The 22,564-nt window shown below is 34.7% G+C and overlaps 1 protein-coding gene across 1 annotated transcript in view; it reads left to right on the top strand.

Annotated features, from left to right (window-relative positions):
* The first annotated feature begins 2,076 nt into the window (after positions 1-2,076).
* LOC143254328 (calmodulin-binding transcription activator 1-like) overlaps positions 2,077-22,564 on the top strand; it is a 34,722-nt gene continuing 14,234 nt past the window's right edge. Inside the window, exons 1-7 of the mRNA XM_076509315.1 lie at positions 2,077-2,527; positions 9,706-9,797; positions 13,208-13,275; positions 15,173-15,308; positions 17,125-17,196; positions 18,998-19,139; positions 21,581-21,618. Of these exons, the coding sequence (XP_076365430.1) occupies positions 2,515-2,527; positions 9,706-9,797; positions 13,208-13,275; positions 15,173-15,308; positions 17,125-17,196; positions 18,998-19,139; positions 21,581-21,618 (561 nt within the window). The 5' untranslated portion in view covers positions 2,077-2,514. The remainder of the gene's footprint in view (positions 2,528-9,705; positions 9,798-13,207; positions 13,276-15,172; positions 15,309-17,124; positions 17,197-18,997; positions 19,140-21,580; positions 21,619-22,564) is intronic.

Raw genomic sequence — 22,564 nt, 5'->3', positions numbered from 1 at the left:
ATTCTATATCGTATCAGTAGGGTGTGAAACTTTCGGGATGCTACATTATAGGATTTGAGGGATGATGCATTTTGGGATGAGACAACAATTTGAAAAACTTGTCTTTATTCAATATTTGAATAGTTTCTACTTCGCTGTTTGTTTGAATTGTCCAAATCACCTCACTAACTGTCTCAAATGGAAAATTCTTTTACATAAATAATTGCGATTGTAACGATAGAACATCAGATTAGCAATGTTATTTAGAAGTTCAAACTGTTATAATTGGGTAAACAAAGTGTATATATATTCATGATGCCAATCTTTGAAAACTACCAGAGTTTCATGGTACATACCAGCTGGTACGAGTGTTCTTGGTATCGATAGCTTTTTTTCTCCTTTTTTATGCGATGACGTCACTATATTTGACGTTTTAAATACATCAATAAATCTAGTGAGTCACAATATTAAAGGGAAAACGAATTGAATGAGTCACACTGTTGGAGGGAAAACAATCAATGAGTCAAGACTATGAAAGAGCGATTAACTAAACTGAAGTTTAATACATGACTGATTTAATATAAATTAAAATTACATAATCTGTTTATCGATAGATCATAAGTTAGTTGAGTCACGTGGGATGTACGTTATAGAATGTGGAAGAAAGTTTACTATTGTGGAAGTATATGATAGTGAAACAGCTTCAAACGAACGTAAATAATTAATTACGCGATTTGAAGCCTGACGGTAACCATTACAGGAAACATCAGTTCCCATGCTGCTCAGGTATTCAACAGTTAACGACACACCCACTTTCTATTTGTTTGTTTATTTCTGAATTTCGCGCAAAGGTATTCGAGAGCTATCTGCGCTAGCCGTCCCTAATTTAGCAGTGTAAGACTAGAGGGAAGATTGTTTGTTTGTTTGTTTTCTTGAATTTCGCACAAAGCTACTCGAGAGCTATCTGCGCTAGCCGTCCCTAATTTAGCAGTGTAAGACTAGAGGGAAGATTGTTTGTTTATTTGTTTTTTTGAATTTCGCACAAAGCTACTCGAGGGCTATCTGTGCTAGCCATTCCTAATTTAGCAGTATAAGACTAGAGGGAAGGCTGCTAGTCATCACCACCCACCGCCAACTGTTGGGCCACTCTACTACCAACGAATAGTGGGATTGACCGTAACATTATAACGCCCCCACGGCTGAAAGGGGCGAGCATGTTTGGCGCGACAGGGATGCGAACCCGCGACCCTCAGATTACGAGTCGCACGCCTTAACTCGCTTGGCCATGCCGGGCCTAGAGGAAAGAAAGCTAGTCATCACCACCCACCGCCAACGTTTTTACCAACGACAAGTATGATTGACCGTCACATTGTAACGTCCCCACGGCTGAAAGGGCGAGCATGTGTGGTGCGACCAGGGCCGCCACTTTCTTATTACAGACTCATTTTCAAATCTTCCTCACACAGTATTAGACTACCTGTCTGTTCATTTGCATGAGTGCTTGTGAATTTTTACGTATCTCAGTATTTTTACTAACCTGTTTTTTGTTGTTGTTGCTTTATTTTTCGTGGTTTAGGCATTGGACTGAGTTTTGTCTTTTTGCCACCAGGATATTATCCATGGATGATTAGATTTGTTTGGCGACAAGCCAGTAACATTAACTATGGACCTAGTAATTTGTGAAATTCTTGAACTAGTAATGTCACATCAAAAAGAATTCGGTTAGTTTCTTTAAATGCGTTGGCTCATTTCTTCTATCTTAATTATCTTGAACGTTTAGGGATACTTATACAAAATACCCCTTCCATTTTTATATTTAAGAACATACATTCAAGATATTCTAACTGCAAAAGCAGACTCGACATTTTTTAAACATTTATGACCATTATTTTTAAGAAATAATATAATTTTGATAACTTATATCGTTGATAACGTTCCATTTTTCTGCACGTTAATCGAAGTCGTTAGAGTTTTGTATAGAACAAAATGTCGCCCTGAATTTGAGCCGAACTCAGTGGATCAGCGAGATAATGTACGGGTATAATCAAGCATAGTACTAAGGACGACCACCAGGGGAAAATAAACCAATAATTTGACAAAGGCATACTGTCCCTCTCTGTAACGAGGAAAGAAGACTGACTTATTATTCCAGGGTGCGCCAGACCTTGCTGACATAGACAGTTTCTCGTTGCTCGTACTAACTGACCGTTTCTCCGTCCTTCAAGTGACCTAAAGCTCGGACATTGGTCATTTTTAATACGTAGTATAAGGCTCTGGTGTCGTTTTGAAATTGCACTCGACTATCTCGCATTCAACTCGAAAAGCGTAATGTAGTAAGTCAGTACCTCGTGCCATAGCAGTTTTACGAAAATGTTACACCTGAGTGTTAAGTGTGTGGGTGTTACCACGGGTTAAACGAATGTCTTACCGAATATACTCATCAGCATGTGGCGAAATCTCAGATGTTAGTAGACATTTATGTTTATGCCAGAATTTATATTTTACTATTGAGACAATCCTCGCCGTTTGCTGAAAATGAGTTCGACCCGTAAGTATCGATATTTTGTTACAGACTAGCCTAAGGAAAAATCACCGTTTTTTGTTTTATGGAAGTATTTTTTTATTAAGGTCCTGTGATATCTTCCTAGTAATTTTTAGAGTAGTCTTGAGTCGCCATACTGTTATACGGAACTTAAGGTTTAGGGCGAATGTTTAGAAAAAGTCGCACTCGGAGAAATGTATTTTCAAATTTTGATGGAAGAAAAGGAACAGAACATTACTCGTTTGAAGTTCAAAACAAAACAAACCCTAGTGCAACGACTGCTGAATGTTCCATTAGACAACAAAACGTTCCTATGTTTTGTTTGTATACGTAGAAAACATTAAGTCTAAATTAAAGAGTTTTATACGATGCATTCTAATTTAAATTTTAAGGTATTTTAATTACCTTGTTGTTTATAATTAAGCGCAAAACTACAAAATGGGCATATAGTGCATTGCCCACCACGAATATTGAAAACCGGTTTTCAGTGGTATAAGTCCGCAGACTTGCCGCTGTGCCACTGAGAGGGGGGGGGGGGTCATCCAATAATTTAAATCCGCATTTCTAACTCTTAAGTTCTTAGGTTCGAATCTTCCCACTCTCAGGGTATCAACAAAAACATTTATCATTTCGAAGCCTAACCCTAAATAAAGCTGCCGGTTTAGAAAAACTACAAAGTAAATCTTATTAAGTCAAAAAATACAGTCATAGACCATTAATCCAAACGAGAAACATTGTTTTTTAGCACCAATATGGCCGCGAGGCTACGTTTCAGTATACTTACAAATGTCAGTAGGAAGCGTAGCTGAATGAAACGTTAGCCACTGTCACATAATTTAAATTTGAATGATAAACAGTCACAAGATTTCTACTTTACCTGCGTACTTCTAACACGCACAAATCGACACGAATGAGATAAGCTGGAAAGAAACGTAGGAAGTGTCATGTTTGTTAAAATATTTGGTAAGTTTTCACGGTGGTTTACTGTTGGGCACCAAAGCTGCAACAGACACGAAAAATTCGATTTTCAATTTTCAGTTACTTAAGTCGAAATGATAACAATATGCTTTTTGTCGTAAGGTACATATTTAAAAGAAACATCTAAGTTTTGTTAGTGTTTCGTTTCGTGCGAGTCGTAGGTTTCGTTTAGGTTTCGGAACAATAAAAACTGAAACACTTTTGCATTCATACCAGAAGTATGTTGTGACGTTTGAGTTAATGTACGTGTTTACGTGGTTAGTAGTGTATTACACAGCCCTCGGAGAGAACTTCGTTGTCATGGTAACGGGTGGTTCTTGTTTTCGTGGAATATCCGTAGAGAACTCGTTCAGTTGAAGCAAAAAAAAAATAAATAAAAAATTATAGATTATCCATGAACCGTGATGAATAGTTTTCGAATTTACAAATTGCTCAGGACTTGACATTGAGCAGTAAAATGACAGAAGTTTCTAATGTGTTTCAGTTGGAATCCTGCTCACAAGGACACAATATTTGTTTTAAGAAAGTGTCCGAACTCATGGCCCAGCATGGCCAGGTGGGTTAAGGCATTTGACTTGTAATCTGATAATCGCGGGTTCGAATCCCGGTCGCACCAAACATGCTCGACATTTCAGCCATGAGGACATTCTAATGTAACGGTCAAAACGTTGGTAAAAGAGTAGTCCAAAAGTTGGCGGTGGCTGGTGATGACTAGCTGCCTTCCCTCTAGTCTTACACTGCTAAATTACGGACGGCTAGCGCAGACAGCCCTCGAGTAGCTTTGTGCGAAATTCAAAAAACAAACAAAAACAACCGAACTCGTGAACATTAATTGATAATTCAAAAAATATTACTCATTCTGTTTCTCTCCTCTATACATGTCTCCTATATTTCGATGTTGTTCAAATATTCTACAGCCATACACAAAATCTTTTTAGCTAGTCGATCTGTTCTTAAAACACCTGCGAGCATTAATAAATAACTACATATTTATAAAGGAGATTGATTTATGTTCGCTACACAGTGGCAGAAACCAGGACTGGAAGACCACAGACGAACATTGAATAGTAAAAAGTAAAATCTTACTTTATTTCGCTATATTGAATTAATATTGTTTACAGAAATTACATTTTAAGAATTGCATTATTAATAATTTTGGTTCTTTTTAAAGACGTGAACAAAGATTATTAAACTGTTTAAATAGTTCTTTAGAAAGTACTTGTAAAAATAATTAGTTTCTGTAGTCTGTCGTTATAAGAAAAGTTGCCGATTTCCTCAGACAGTCATTATAAGACAAATTACCAGTTTCTTTAGTAAGTCATTCTAAAAAAAAAAATTACTGTTTTCCTCAGGGAATCACCATAAGAATTACTGACTTAATTTAAGTTTTGTGTATACTGTTCAGAAGACAGAGAGTGACTGACATTTTTAGCAGTTGTGTCAATGGTAAATTCTGCACCTTGAGTAAGACAGTACTGGTCCCGAAAATCGCTTGAAACCAAAGTTCATAGAAACGGGGTTATAACAAACAAAAAACATTAATGAGCTCAGTGAAGAAGTTCATGATATTTATTTTAACATTTCACACATGCGAAAACATTCCAAGTAAAATTTGTATTTTGTACCACGAAATAATATATTTTACAAATGACAGGAGTGTCGCAAAGTTTGGCCTCGTGTGCAACTTGCACGCGCGCCGCGTGATGGCTACCTCTGGTCGATAAAGACTTCACCGACTCTGGGCGAAAGTTTCTGTTTACCACAGACTTTGAAGAGTCTATATGCACTAGTTTTGTTTTGTTGGAGACTTGTTTATATATATATTTTAATACGACTCAATTATATGTATATGTCTGTGGTTCTTCATAACTCGTGGCCAGATGGTTAAGACACTCGACTCGTAATCCGAAGGTCGCGGGTTCGAATCCTGGTCGCACCAAACATGCTCGCCCTTTCAGCTGTAAGAGCGTTATAATATGCAGTCAATCCCGCTATTCGTTGATAAAAAGAGTAGCTCAAGAGTTGGCGGTGGGTGGTGATGACTAGCTGCCTTCTCTGTAGTCTTACACTGCTAAATTAAGAACGGCTAGTGTAGATAGCCCTCGTGTATCTTTGCGCGAAATTCAAAAAAACAAAAACAAACAATCTTCATGACGTCCATGGTTAACAAACAAGAGTGACAGCAACGTATGTCACTACAATGTTTTGTTTCTATTCTGTAACAACATTGTCTTATGTGACCAATCCGTGTTCCTCGGGCCCCTTTAACACTTCGAAATAAAAATATTGGCTTTGTAAGAACTGACTTAGTAAAAAGGCATAAAGAAACAGGTTTGTGATAAAATGTGAAAACTATTTAGATTTTTCTTAAATCCTAGAATTCTAGATGGGACGCACGTGACCTAGCGGTTATTCTCGTCGGATGGTGAGGGTTCATGGTTCGTGTCCCTTTAGTGCGAAAAGCTGCTCCGCACTTTGGAGCTGGGAATACATAATAAAACGGACTATGAAATTGCATTATTTGATTAAAAAATAAAAGGCCAAGAATTTGCAGTTGGTGTTTGTTGACTTACTGCCGTCCCCTGCTGGTACAGCGGTAAGTCTACTGATTCACAACGCTAAAATCAGGGGTTCGATTCCCCTGTTCGGACTCAGCAGATAGTCCGATGTGGCTTTGCTATTAGAAAACGCACACTTTCTGCCTTCCTGTCAGTTATCAGCTCAAAATTAGGGATTATTACGCGTAAATAACCGTTGTGTAGCTTTGTGAAAAACAGTTATGAACAAACAAATATATTATTACTAAGTATATATTTGTTAAAAAAACAAACTTTGTAAACAAACTGGCAAGTAACTAACATGACAGATTTCTATCTATTTCGTGTTCCTACGAATGATGATTCGCAAATCCTTATATATAATAGAACTAAGCAGTGTAGTTCAATAAACTCGTATGGCATTAACGAAGAGATGCCAGTTAACAAATATCCATTATTTTTTCCTGGAACAACTTTGTAGGTGATACGAAGTTCCTGTTTAAAGCTTTACAAACAGTTTTTTTTTGCCATTCAGTCCAGAGCTACTCAGAGGAATCGAAAATAGAAGTAAATATAATGTATCTATACCCTTTTAGCAGGTGCCGTCTCTGTGCTGGTCGTATCTTTAAAAAAAATATATTTTTCGTAGTTTCAACACAGAATAAAAACTTCTGTAGCAATATATATGTCTAGGTCTGAGCGAAGTACGTTCGGATCAGCTCACACGTAACTGACTAGGTGTAGTTGGAATGCTATCATGCATTCTTAATGGAAAGCAGGAAAGAATAATGTGATATGGATTACCAGTCTTATTGTTATATTCATATCACACAGAGGGAACTACTGCGTATTGTGTTATGCAAGCTTAATGTTGTTCTACTTCCAATATTTCGTTGTCGTGTATTGGTAATATGTGAACTTTCAGCTGGATAACTATTTTACAAGATACATGCAATCGTGTTCTTACGCCGAAAGCGCCACTATTTATATCATCACTTGAATCGATTTATTTTTATTTTGTTTGGCTTTCTATTTCTTTACAATTTATGTTTAATCCGTTTCTTTGTCTGTCTGTCTCCCTACTTGTAACCCCGCGGATGTATGTGTCTGTCAGTTTATTTGCATATAAAAGTTATTCATCTGTCTGTCCACCTGTACTTTATAGTACGCACGTTTTCAACAATAATAATTTAAAATTTTTCTTTATTAGTCGCCCCCTGGTGGTTAAGAGCGTAGTTGTAACATTGCGTAGAATTGAATTTAAAAACAAACAAATAAAACGTTATTAACCCTGGTTGTTACAAACCATGTTTCCTTTTTTTCGTTTGTTATATTTTCTGAAACTCGATTACAACCAGAATGTTGAATTTCGTTATAATTTTCAGAACCAACAAGCACTTGACTGCAGAAGACCTTTCAAACCACATCATTTTTTCATATAGACTGGCATCATTGGAAGTACTATAGTGAAGGTTTCAGAGAGCCACTGCATTGCCAAAAAGTTGCTATGCAAAAGGCTCGTACTCCGAATCATCAGCCATCTTTCGTTTGTTCAGCGATTTTACGCTCTTAATTTGTTTATTTGTTGTTTTTTTCAAGAGAGACACATTCTGTTTTGCATGTATATTAAAAGAGCTGGTAGCGAAAAGCAAACTGAAGAAAACAGTTCACTTAGCATACACCCACCAGCCCTCGCATTTTAATGTTTAAAGACATATAAATACGACTGTTTGTTAATCAAATAGTTTATTGAACCCGCGATACCGAACTATAATTCTAATCTGAGAAATAAAAACATCAGGTTCAATGCAAATATCTTTTATAAAAATATCGCTTTAAATGCTGTCTTTTCATAGTTGAAAAATGTCAATTTCTTATATTCATTAGTCCGTGATATTTGAGGATGTAACCTAGAAAATTAGTGTATTTTGTATGAATACATTATGAACCGTTCCTTTCGTAAATTAAACATTTTTTTCTACCTACGTTTGAAGCATGTTTGATATGTCAACAGTATCATTCAACTCGAATAACAAATATATCACCAAAACGGTTCGGTATACCAGAAAGGATGGTACCTCTGATAAGTCAAGATTTCAGGTATCAAAGTATGGGGTATTTTCTTTATTGAAGAGTTAGAAAATAAATGAAACTGCTCTTTAGTGACTGCTGACAACTTAGAAAGGCTCCTTCTATTTAATTATTGAATTAATTAAATTTATTTATATTTAGTTATTGAATCAGACACCAGACGGCGCCACACCTGATACTGTCTTTTCATCGTGGTGTCCGTAGATGAGCATCTAGAAATGGTTATGGCAGTGCAAAATCAATTCGTAAGAAATCTAATTTAGCAGATATTAATTTTATGTCTGGAAAGAATTGATTTTAAAATTTATAAAAATGTTTCTCTGCGAATCAATAATATTTTGTCAACAGGTAACGCCACCATTTACACAGAATTTGGATTGTTTTTAATTTCACGCGAAGCTACACGAGGGCTATCTTCGCTAGCCGTCCCTAATTTAGCAGTGTAAGACTCGAGGAAAGGCAGCTAGTCATCATCACCCATCGCCAATTCTTGTGCTACTTTTTTACCAACAAATAGTAGGATTGACCGTCGCATTATAACACCCCCACGGCTGAAAGGCAAGCGTGTTTGGTGCGACGGTGATGCGAACCCGCAACCCTCAGATTACGAGTTGAATGCCTTAACCACCTGGCCAAGTCGGGCCTTTTACACAGAAAAATATAGACGTTTGTTTAGGCCTATTTTGTTTGTTTATTCTTTGCCCCTATTTAGCACAATTCTACAAAATAAGCTATTTACATTCTATAGACTGCGGGGAATTGAGCCTTGGGTTTTAACGTTTTAAGCCTCTTAACTTACAGTTGACCTACCAGTAGACTCTGTGTTTTGAATACAAAATCAAATAGAACTACAATATAAATATGAACCTTTTGTGACAAATATAAGAAACTCTTTATAAATTGCTCTCCGGGGCTCAGCGGTAACTCTGTAGGTTTATCACACTAAAAATAGGATTTTCACATCCGCGGCAGACAGAGAACAGATTATTGTGTTGCTTCGTAGTTAACAGCAAACAGTGAACGATATACTTTTCGAATCGTGCGAAATCATGAGGTTTGACTTTTCTGACACTAGTAAAGTTTGTTGTTAGCCTTGGAATTTCTTTACTGATTCTGAGGACTAATAATGTAGTTTCCTTAACATAACTTTCTTCATCATTATATCGAAGTAAACTAAAAAGAAATTAACTTTATTTTGTACTCTTAACCCTAATTTTTGTGTTTGTTTTATAGCTCTTTTGGATAGAGTTGAACAGCCTTTCTATTCACACATTAACATTACGTTTAGATAGAATTAAGTACCCATACCATTCACGCTTTAACATTATGTTTAGAGTTGAGCAGCCTTATTATTCACACAGTAGAATTATGTTTGGATAGAGTTAAACAGCCTTACTGTTCACACATTAAATTTATGTTTCGATAGTTTAAGAGCCGTACTGTTCACACATTAACAATACGTTTGGATGTAGTTAAACAGCTGTATTATTACCTTCACTTTATAGTTGTTTGAAAACGCTTTTGGAACAGGACAAAGTTTTATCCAAATATTTAATTACGCTTGTTTTCGTTTGCTAGACAAGGATAGACTCGAGTTACCCGAGACTCTACAAAATTTACCCAGGGTAGAGAATTTTTCATCTTATAGACATCGTTGGAATACGAACGAGGTAAGAAAATAGTCTTACAAGTTTTGTTCCTTTTACTGAACATTCAAAATAACTTGTATTCCGTGTGGTTTAAAAGTATCACACTTGAGAAACTGTACAGACAGGCAGTTATTAGGTGTAAGAAATTGTCTTGTCGTTCTGTATAACAATATAAATATTAAATTTCTCGTGATTTAAAAAAAAGGAAAAAAAAGTTCCCTATAATTTAAAATCGGTAAAGTGACGAAGGTATTAATTTTAAATTTTAAAAGTTTGCACCTCGAAAATTGTTTTTGGTTTTTTTCTTAGCCAGAATATTAACATCAAAGTACAATTCTATTTGGATTTGAAGGGTCAGGCCTACCAGATTTAAAAAGCAGAAGTGGTATGATAGTTTGTGTATACTGTGAAAGGAACAGAATCTGGCTTCGTAGATAACATGCTTGGAATCTTGATTCAAGGATTCATGGTTCGCACCCCGTCACCGCGCAGAAAAATGGCTCCACCTTTAGGAGTCATGGGCGAGTTATAAGAATGGCAGTCAAATCCCATTATTTGTTCACATAAGAGTGATTGCTTAAGAGGTGATGGTGGGTCCAGTTTACGCATTGTTTTATTTAGCCAATCAGCTGAAACGGTTGTTGTAGATATCCCTTACGTAGCTATTGTCAGAAGTAATGAAACGAACAAACTGCCACGACTATTACTGAATTTATAGCTTGCCAACTGGTGGACAGAATAAGTTTCTTTTCTTTTTAAAAAAAGGCTTAACAATACCCTACGTGAAATCGTCTCTCAGTTGATATTCAGGTTTCTGTGTTATAAATACAAATCAAAATATTTCAGATTAAAATGTATATTTTCTGTACTTTGATGTTTTAAGCTTTTCTTTTATTACTTTAATTTGTTTCAAAGGATGATGTATGTTTGTTCGCTCATCACCAATTATTCTTCTTCTTTCAGGTGTATTACTTTGTAAAACTAAAATAAGATAAACGTATTTATTACAAAAATAATTATCCTAATTTTGGTCTGTATTAATTTTGTTATAGGTGTCGTTATTGATTCCAAATTACTCTACGTTTGTCTATCTTTATCATGTTGAACAATGGGGAAAGTCTAGTACAAATATTTTATGACTTGCATGTTCAATTGTATCTCGTCACAGCAAACATCCTCGTCCTTTCAGCCGTGGGGACGTTATAAGTCATGGTTCATCCCACTATTTGTTGGTAAAATAGTAGCCCAAGAGTTCGCGATGGGTGATGACGACTAGCTGCCCTCCCTCTAGTCTTACATTGCTAAATTAGGGACGGCTAGAGCAGATGGTCCCCTCTAGTCTTATGCCCCCCGCTAGTACAGCGGTACGTCTTCGAATTTATAACGCTAAAATCAGGGGTTCGATTCCCCTCGGTGGGCTCTGCAGATAGCCCTATGTAGCTTTGCTATGAGTAAACACACACCCTCTAGTCTTACATTGCTAAATTATGGACAGCTAGAGCAGATGACCCTCGTGTAGCTTTGCGCGAAATTCAAAACAAACCAAGCTATATTGATATGGTGCACCTAAACAAAACCAACGCCATAATTAACCTCAAGCTTTTAGGGCTTAAACGAGATGCGTCATAATCTAGGTGACAGAAATGAGGTAATTGGAATCATCTGTTAAAGTGTAAACGCTCCACGAATATTTGCCTGAGGTAACTTTTGTCCATAAGTAGTAATATTACCTTGCCGAAGTGCGTTCTGTTGGTGATGTATAATGCGAGTGATATTTAAAATTCGTTGTTACACTGTAATAATTTTTGATACAATGTAACTATATTATGCCAACATTTTAACAAAATCTCGAAAATTAATGTGTACAAATTATTTTTAAAAAGTTTTCCTAAAATCCTTGGTCAATTATCTACTGAAATTTAATTGTTATTACGATGTGGACTCCAAGAACAGGAGTTTTGTGAATCGTTTAAGACTTTTTTTTTTTTGGAATACTAGAGTTGCACAAATGTATATTTTGACAGATAAATATACCTACTTAAATCTTAAACTACGTTTACCAATCACAGTAGTTTTCTTTATAATGTTTTATTCTATGTCATAATAGAGAATTATATTTTCTATTATAGATCGAACCTCTAGGCGAGTTTTTCCCTGTTGGTCGCGGGTTCGAATCCCCGTCACACCACACGTGCTCGCTCTTTCAGCCGTGAGGGTGTTATAATAAACGGTCAATCCCACAATTCGTTGGTAAAAGAGTAGCCCAAGAGTTGGCGATGGTTGTTGATGACTAGTTGCCTTCCCTTTAGTCTTACACTGTAAATTAGGGACGGCTAGCGCAGATAGCCCTCGATTAGCTTTGCGTGAAATTCAAACCATACCAAACAAAACCCTGTTGGTCTATCCTTATCGGGGCAAACAAAATATACAGAGAATGTATTACTATCAGTAGCTATAGAGCACATACAGTTAATATCTCGTGGTGAAATCTGATGATTTATTTCTGAAGGTGGAATTTAAATTATTTATGTAGAGGGTTATGATGTAAGAAGTTTTCTCTTCATTTTAATTCCAGGAATACAATCACATTCAGAAGAGGGAAATTGTGTATCGATAAAAACCTGAGTATGTGAAAAACTGTCAGTTTGGACTGTTCTTGGACACTTCTGTTACATTTCGGTCAATGTTTTGTATTTACCAAATGAATGTACACGTATCGCATAGACATTTATGTTCTATTAGTTTCGTTGTTGTAGTTATTTTACATTCGATATAAATTACAACTCTTTTCTATTTATTTGTTCCACAATCAGCAAAACATTTTCATCACTAGAACATGTTTTATTATTGGTATTTCTGTCATCGCGCTAATAAATTCATGGAGGAAAAGACGTAACTTTCATTGACTTGCTCGTGCCTCGAGAAATGTTTAGCGACTTCGCTCTCGAGACGGTCGATGTGGACATCATAGGTTTCTTGTGCAGAGAATTTCTTTCCGGCAGCTGACATCTTAGTTGTACGAAACTAAACGAATTTTGTTTTGCTTGTTTATTTAGACCTAAGCGCAAAGATACATGATGTGGGATATCTGTGCTCTGCCCATCGCTGGCATGGAAACCCAATTATTCAAGTTATAAGCTTTCAGACTTAATTCTAATCCACTAGAGGCGACCCTAAACGAAGAGACAAAAAAATCAACAAAAAACGATTGTCAAGCCGATTACAATAAACCTTGAACTCTGTATGTGTTTCACCTTAGCTAATAATCCTTCACTTGCATACAAAAGCATTACATAAACCTCGAAATTATGTCACAGAAAAGGAAAAACACTACAGATTTGATATTTCTAACGTAATATTTCCAATTAATTTTGCAAAACAAACAAAAATCAAATTAAAAAAAATTACTTTATTACTTGATATCTTTACAGGAGATTGCTTCCATCTTGATTTGTTTTGACAAGCACGAGTCATGGTTATCCAAAGAAGTAAAGATACGGTAAGTGTCACCCAACGCCCTCTATAAATCTAATATTTAATTACAAAACATTGTAGGTTTTTCACATTTTACTTTGTGATGATCGGGGTAGTGGGTTTCGACAATCGTACTTATTTATGCGCTCATGACCCCAAAGTGCGGACGCATTTTTGTGGTGACAGGTTTCTTTTGATAAACAATTAATGGTGCTATTCTACCACTGGTGCAAAGACCAACATCAATTCGTAGAAATTGTGAGTAATGTGAAAAATACTGGATACGACTGCAATTACGAGAATTAACTACGTAAATATTTAATTCCAAATCGCAAAATTTTATACGCTCCCTTATTTAAAGAGTGATATTTTATACGCCCCCTTATTTAAAGAGTGAGACTATAAATGTATTAGTTCAAAACTTGTCGACCGTGATAAAAAAAAAAAAAAAACACTTTGAAAGCCTGACTCATCTTCTCGGGAGATTCGTTGGAAAGTTTTGTGTATGTTTTCATTATAACCTTTGAAAAAGTATTTAAAATTGCATTTCTTTTGTTCATAAACAACTTATTTCTTTCTGACGAAAGTGTAGGGTGTTGACGAACTTACATGTTAGACTTTTCAAAATATTTGGTACAAAACGAAAGAAAGAACTTGAAACAAATGGACGACTTCTCTGCTGTCGGGTAAGTTATACGAAAAGAGCAGTTTTACAGGGGGCGCGTCTGGACGAAAACTGGGATTGCTGTTTCGTGAAATATATTGTGTCGATCTTTTATTTAAAATATTTCTGAACTTATGTTCATTACTCGCAATTTCTCAATATTTATTTTCGTTAAATGGAGATAAAAAAATTTTTCGCAACCTTCATTATTGTTATTAAAGTTGGATAACGCACTAATTTGATTGTTACTATGTGCACCACAATTAATCTTGCTACAACAAATTAACCGATGTGAAATTAATATTAATAAAATATAATATTATTTAGTATTTATAAAGAAAAAAGGAAAGTTGGTTCAGTGTATTTATTTATCTTAATATCACTACAAAAACGGAACCTAAACTTCGCTCTAAATCAACTAATCTAAACCGTTGTCTCAATATTCGGAGATACTACCATATTATAACTTCTGGACTCTAATATTTTGAATCCATTGATTTCTAGTATCCCCACCATGAGATACGCAATGAAAATACAACTATTAACAAATCAACCCATTTCTGCGCTGGATCTATTTCAATTACGTAAACGAACAATAATTTTCAAACATTTTTCATTATTGTGGTGATAATCAAGAATTGTAGGTGTCGCGTCGATTTAAGGAAGAAGCCAAAATAAATTAGGGTTAGGGAGAAGTTACAAATAGAAACGTTTACATTTACGAGAAGTATTGATTTGAGTGCTCCAGGGAAGGATACTTTGCTGGTATTTATTGATTAAATAAGATTTAAGTATATTGTACTTTCGTATTTATTTTAAGGATTGTGTTAATATTTTTATCGTACCGTTTGGATAGCAACAAGGAAATAACAAAATAAATTATTGTTTTATAAAGCCTATCCTCCTGAATATCCACGAGGTAAAGAGAAACATAAGTTTGGGTCATACAGGTCTTAAAATATAACAGGCATTGGAAATGAAAAGCAAATTTACTGTCAAATTTTCTTCACTGTTGATCTTCTAAGGGATTTCATATTATTTTGATATCTAGTGTCAGTTTAGTATATATTTAGAAATGCGTGTAACTTGTGTTGTTAAATATATTTCTCTAAATTTGTAGAAGATTCTCGAGCGTAAGAATCAACAATGTACTAGGGGTGTATGTAATAATAGTGATTGACAGTATTGTTGGCAAGTGAACTTTCGAGAGCGTTACCTAAAAAGTTTATAAATGGACGCACCACATCTTGTATTCTAGGCCACAAAGCGGAACCATGCTTCTTTACAGCAGAAAGCGCGTCCGTTATCGAAGGGATGGATACTGTTGGAAGAAACGGAAGGATGGAAAGACCACGAGAGAAGATCATATGAAACTGAAAGTTCAAGGGGTGGAGGTCAGTCAAACTTTAATAGACGAGTCTCTTTGATTTTAGTCTACCATTCACAAAATTACGGATGTATACCAACATAAACTGAACAGTAACGGTACTCGCAGAATGACAGACTTTATGTTTTTCTGCTTTTGGTTAGTGCGCTTACACTGTACAATATACCTAACTGACGCTAACGTTATTTCATGTTTGTGGTATCTGTAATCCAAAACTAGTAAAAAGCTCAGCTTCAAATAACATCGAGTTTCATGCCATTACATCCGCAACATAAAACTATTGCACACGATGTGGTTCGATGTCGATGAGCGCTAAGTTTCATGTTTGTAGCACATGTAACACAAAAATATTACAAAACTAAGTATCGAGTAACGCCAAGTTTCATGTTTGTAGCATATGTAACACAAAAATATTACAAAACTAAGTATCGAGTAACGCCAAGTTTCATGTTTGTAGCATATGTAACACAAAAATATTACAAAACTAAGTATCGAGTAACGCCAAGTTTCATGTTTGTAGCACATGTAACACAAAAATATTACAAAACTCAGTATCGAGTAACGCCAAGTTTCATGTTTGTAGCACATGTAACACAAAAATATTACAAAACTCAGTATCGAGTAACGCCAAGTTTCATGTTTCTAACATATGTAACACAAAAATATTACAAAACTCAGTATCGAGTAACGCCAAGTTTCATGTTTCTAACATATGTAACACAAAAATATTACAAAACTCAGTATCGAGTAACGCCAAGTTTCATGTTTCTAACATAAGTAACACAAAAATATTACAAAACTCAGTATCGAGTAACGCCAAGTTTCATGTTTCTAACATATGTAACACAAAAATATTACAAAACTCAGTATCGAGTAACGCCAAGTTTCATGTTTCTAACATATGTAACACAAAAATATTACAAAACTCAGTATCGAGTAACGCCAAGTTTCATGTTTCTAACATATGTAACACAAAAATATTACAAAACTCAGTATCGAGTAACGCCAAGTTTCATGTTTCTAACATATGTAACACAAAAATATTACAAAACTCAATATCGAGTAACGCCAAGTTTCATGTTTCTAACATATGTAACACAAAAATATTACAAAACTCAATATCAAGTAACGCCAAGTTTCATGTTTCTAACATATGTAACACAAAAATATTACAAAACTCAATATCAAGTAACGCCAAGTTTCATGTTCGAAGCACATGTAACACAAACATATTACCAAACTTAATATCGAGTAACGCCAAGTTTCATGTTTCTAACATATGTAACACAAAAATATTACAAAACTCAATATCGAGTAACGCCAAGTTTCATGTTTCTAACATATGTAACACAAAAATATTACAAAACTCTATATCAAGTAACGCCAAGTTTCATGTTTGTAGCATATGTAACACAAAAATATTACAAAACTCTATATCAAGTAACTCCAAGTTTCATGTTTGTAGCATATGTAACACAAAAATATTACAAAACTCTATATCAAGTAACGCCAAGTTTCATGTTTGTAGCATATGTAACACAAAAATATTACAAAACTCTATATCAAGTAACGCCAAGTTTCATGTTTGTAGCATATGTAACAAAAATATCACAAAACTCAATATCAAGTAACTCCAAGTTTCATGTTTGTAGCACATGTAACACAGAATTAGTATTGACACCTGAGCTAACGCCGAATGCCACGCTTTTGTAACGAAAAGTGGCTACAAAACTCGACAATACCTAACACCAAGTTACATGCAAATAGCAACTACAATATACAAAACTCTGCACCTACTTACCGCAAGGTTGTCTGTTTTTCAGTGCATCTATGGCTGTTACGTTCATTCTGCTGTCCTTCCCACATTTCACCGGAGGTGTTACTGGTTACTTGAAGTAAGTAAAAATGTAATTTAAATTTCAAACATATTTTGACACCATATGGATCTTATTATTTTCCACTATGTTCACATAAGCAATTTTTTTCTGCAGTTAAGATACATATGTTAGTTTTAAAACTTATCTCAATAGTTGATTTAAAAAAAAGAAGTTGTAATTACTTAAACTGTGGAAGTACATAGTTAAAATCTTCCTTAGAAATTGCAAAGTTTCCGTAAATAAATGTAAGGAAATTTTAAACATGGTTGACTTTGTTTTATGTATAATACGTCGATAATTTGGTTTATTTTATGGGAGAAAAAAAATTTAAGTTTATTTTACTTTTGTTAATAGAGGGCGTTGTATTTAATAATTTAGTCCAAGAAAAAGATATAAAAGATGTGTAAAAGGAAAAAGCTATATAAATCGAGAAAAATAAAAAATCTATTTTGTTTCCCAATAATTAATATATTTATTAAATATTGGTCACGTTGTAGTTTTCAGTTCTGGCAAAATTTATTCATAAACAATGTATGAAAGTAGTCGTTTGTTATTGTTTATAATTAAATCATTTCTTAATAACTCTTATTATTATAATAATAATCAGTAATATGCTTCTACATATTTTAACTATAAACATTTTTAATGGTGGTACACACAGACCCATAGAATTGAAATTTTTTGGTAATTACCATATTCTGATCTTTGCATGTTGAACGGCATAGCTCTGCTATATGCAAAATTACCACTTGTCTTCTACCTCCTTTACACGAAAAATTTCAAACTTTCTCTACATTTGGAGCATATGTTCCTAATACAGAAAGTAGATAAAGAAATCTACTAAGTTTCTTTCACTCCAGTTACTCATAAAACTACGTCATTCAGTTAGGGTACCACATGTACTTTTTCGCACGAAATATTGGTATAGCATGGATCATATTATATAGAAAGCAATAATTACTTTTTCTAGTGGCAAATAAAGTCATACTACAGGAATACAATATCCCTTGTTAAGCAGTTATAGTAGTCTACAATCACGTACATGGCCCTGAGGATAGTGGCATTATAGTTCTTCCTATCTAATTCCATATTTTCTCGGTTTGAAACATGTGGCAAGATAATAACAGAAGGTAGATGAGATTAAAATTCATTATGAGTTTGTTTTAAAGCACTCTCCGGTAAAGGTTCTAAAATACACACGTCTTTAAACGTTATTCAGTTAAGGTATCTAAACACACATGTAATTAAAATATCTGGCCCCTGTTGGAACAATGGTAAGTCTTCTGATTTACAACGTTAAAATCAGGGGTTTTGATTCCCCTCAGTGGACACAGCAAATAACTTGATGTGACCTTGCTATAAGAAAACCCACAAACCTTCAAATATTTAATTGTTTTTATGATTGTTAGAAATAACGATTGCTTTTCTGTGAACTGTAACCAACTTCGTTTTTTCCACACTCTTGTGGTTAAGAGTCAACCTCGAGTTATTTCATGGATTTTACCAATTACTCACAGTAAATCAGTAAATCCATAGCTGACTGGTCCTTCCAACTTCTATTCTTCATAGCTAATGATCTGTAAAATGAGATTTCAGCATTCGAGGCTTAATGGTGTAGTTTGTAAGATTTCTGCCCATTAAATACAGTTGTAGATTCGATTACACCGTTTCTTCATTTCTCGCTTCTTCAGAAAAATTGACTTCTCGTTAGCTTCTTGAATTTCGGTTTCTGTTTTGGTGATTATTATCCGAAAGTATTAAACTTTTTTCTGAGGATTGAATATTGAACAGGAAGAAAAAAATCTCATCATCTTTCCAGAACCCAGATATCGTTTTAGTTCATTATCTCAATGTACCGAGTGCAGACGAATCCAAAATGGTTACTTCAGCAGCTCTAAGTCAATGTGCCGAGAGTAAGAAATGGACTAAAGAAGAACTAGTTTCACAGCTTAAACCAATGTGTAAGTAGCGCCATCTTTAAAATTTACACATATGTTATGCTTATGAAAAACTAATGAAAACGTTTGTTTAGTTGTAAAGTGATAGAAATAGACCGAAATAAAGGTTTTATTACTAGCTCTAAACTTACGAACCACCTGATAATACTTATATTTTAACAGCCCCAAACCAAAGCAAGTTAACTTTCAGTTATAATTAATGAAAAAATATTATTCTTTATACAAATAACTGTTATATAAAGATTGTTATTCTTGAGAAATGTGTTTATTGTCAAGCTGGCAGTAGCACTGTGTCTGTAGGGATGGTTACTGTTATTCATCGAACCAGTATTTTAGAATCTTCTCAACAGGCCATCAGAACTTCACAATACTACACAGTGTTTACTATTATAACAATATATATGTAATGACAGTCGTACGTTCTGGGAATGTCTGTCATTATTACAGCAAAGTTTGAATTTGTTGTTCTTTCCCCCTGTTTCTCATTTTTTAATAAATCATAACTCAAAAATCAAAACAATGATGTCCACCAATTTTTACTGGGATTACGTAGTTTAAAATGGAGTATCTGATTTTATAAGTAGTACTGATGTTTTAGAGTAATATAAAAACCAACAACATAATTCTAATTTAAACGATGTTATGTATCATTACCCCGTGAAGTTAGTTTTCTTACAAACATTTGTTTCTTTGAAAAAAACAAATACTTAAATTACAGGGTGAAACAGGACATACCAGCCAATGATAGGTGAGCGATAAATATTACAGTTGGGAACTCATTGTATATAGAACTTAGTTATAAATACAACCTTCCTATGTCTATTGAAACACTGCATTAAAACAACAACAAGCAAACAGGTCAAGAAAAAGTATTCAGAAAAAAGGAAACAAATGTAGGGATGGCTAGTATCAGTCATTCAAAAACAATGTGATCTCTAGTGCCACAGCAGCATATCTGCAGACTATCACTGCTAAAATCCGGGTTTCGATACCCGTGGCGGGTAAAGCACAGATAGCTCAATGTGTAGCTTTGTGCTTAATTCAAAACAAACCAAAACCAATAAAAACACTCTAAACAAGATAAGAAGGATGACATTTGCGTCATACCTACGTAATAGCACAGACAAGAATTAACTTGTATTAATATATGTAACTAATCTACTACAAGTGATTTTAAATCACTGTTCTTGTCTAATAACATTCTACTATACTGCGTGTATTAATGCTATTATGTAGGAATAATGTAAATGCCATCCCTACTATCTTGCTTGCTTTGTTTCTGAAGGATTAATATTAGCCATCCCCAGGGGCGTAGATCCTGGGGGGATGGAGGGTATACATCCACCCCTTTATTTTAGGTGGGGGGTATGGTGCATACAATCACTCCCCCTACAGTTTGGTCTGTTGAATTGTTTTATTGCATCACAGACCTACAAATTGTGTGTTTGTTCTTGTGATTCTCGTGTTCTTACCAACCGAATTACATAATTAGACCTAGATGTAGGCTTTTTCAGTAGCCGAAATGTACATCTTTAATACAGGCGTGCTTCTAAGCTTTTCGATCTAAGCGATAGTTCGTAAGTATCAGTCAGTAGGCCTAAGTATACATGCAAGTATCGTGGCAACAAGATTACTCTGTAACTGCATGTTTACAGCTTTCAGGTTCACGTAATCAGAAATTACCAATTTACAAATTGAACAGTCCACATAAGTGGTTGCAAAAATCATCCCCCCCATCGGGTGTAAAAAATCTACGCCCCTGGCCATCCCTATATTTACTTCCTTTGGTGAGAAGTGTTTTCTTTACCTGTAATTTTATGAATCTTATGTGACTATCTGTCTCATGAGAATTATCGCGTGTATGAAATTAATTGTTCTGTATGAATAAGCTGTCAGTCAGAAAATGCATCTATGTATTCAAAGAGAAAGAAGTGTTAATCGAATCTCAGTATACTAAAATACACGTACTGATATTGTAACTAGACTATGACACTAGATGCAAGTCGAATTGTGATCACATGTAGCTCGTATTATTAACTATAACTTTTGAAATGTAAGATTATACTGGAAAGTTCCAAGAGTGTAAGGAAGTGAAATGTCTCCGAATTATTAGTCATGGAAGATATTTTGTGTAAGAGGAAAGTAAATTATTATGGTTATTTACAATTTGTTGTTAATCTGTTGTTAACTGTTAACGCTCTTTTTCTTTCATTCGTCTTAATGTTTAGATTAACTTTTAGTTGCATATTTTGTTTTGTGGGAAGTAGCAACTGTCTTACACAATCATTTTCATAGTAAGATTAAAACCTACCTTTCAAGTTATCAAGTCTCGAGTGTTAAGCCTAAGTTATGAACTTTTGTATTCTATTGCGATTGTTTTTCAGTCTGATGTGTCGATGAAAGGCGAAAAAAAAATCTTAATATTTTTAAATGTTATTTTGTAGTTCATACAAGTGAAGACTCGGATCATTTTGACACTGTGGTAAGTTGACCATTCTAAATTTACAGTTCTAAGAAAAAATGTTTTAAATACAGTTACGCTAGCAGGGGATCTGTGGTCTTCCAGTATTGGAATCGTTATGTATGATTTTATTAGGAAGAAGAAAGCTTCCTTTACCATTATTTGAAAACGTATTCCACAAGATGTTTTAAATCTAAGGAAATACGTGGTCAAGTCCACTTGTTATTCTCCAAATAAGTGGCTTGGTTCCATTTATCTAGAGTTTTATCCATATATTCTAACAACAGCCACTTTATGATGTTGGATTTGCATTATTGCAAACATGAAGCATTATAAATGTAGTCGTTTCGGCCTGGCCAAGTGGTTAGGGCTCTCGACTCGTAATCTGAGGGTCGCGAGTTCGAATCCCCGTTACTCCAAACATGCTCGCCCTTTCTGCCGTGGCAGCGATATAAGTGATGGTCAATCCCACTATTCGTTGGCAAAAGAGTAGCCCACGAGCTGGCGGTAGGTGGTAACGACTAGCTGCTTTCCCCCTAGTCTTACACTGTTAAATTAGGGACGGCTAGCGCAGATAGCCCTCGTATAGCTTTGCGCGAAATTTAAAACAAACTGTAAATGTATCGAAGTTTTTTGCACTTATCATATCTGTGGATTTAACCTCTGAAAAAATTAAGTGTTTATTGTTTTTACGTAATAAGAAATTTATAACATTTCACAAAACCTTTTAATTATATTGCTTAAGATTGTTAACGTTTATATATAATTATGAGTACATTTACGAAGAGTATATTGTTTTAATGATTTAGCATGTATATTTAAAATTAAGTTTAGTTTCATAATTTGGCCGTATTACTGGGATGACAGCCGAAAATGTCTTCAACAGCGAGACCACTTAAGTGAAAATTGAATATATTCTAATAGGTTTAAGTTTCTTTTTAAACTTAACATTAATCATTTCTGGACG

The sequence above is a fragment of the Tachypleus tridentatus genome, chromosome 6, assembly GCF_004210375.1.
Source record: "Tachypleus tridentatus isolate NWPU-2018 chromosome 6, ASM421037v1, whole genome shotgun sequence".
Classification (NCBI taxonomy): Eukaryota; Metazoa; Arthropoda; class Merostomata; order Xiphosura; family Limulidae; genus Tachypleus; species Tachypleus tridentatus.
Note: the sequence above shows the minus strand (reverse complement) of the source record. Positions and strands in the feature narration are given on the sequence as shown.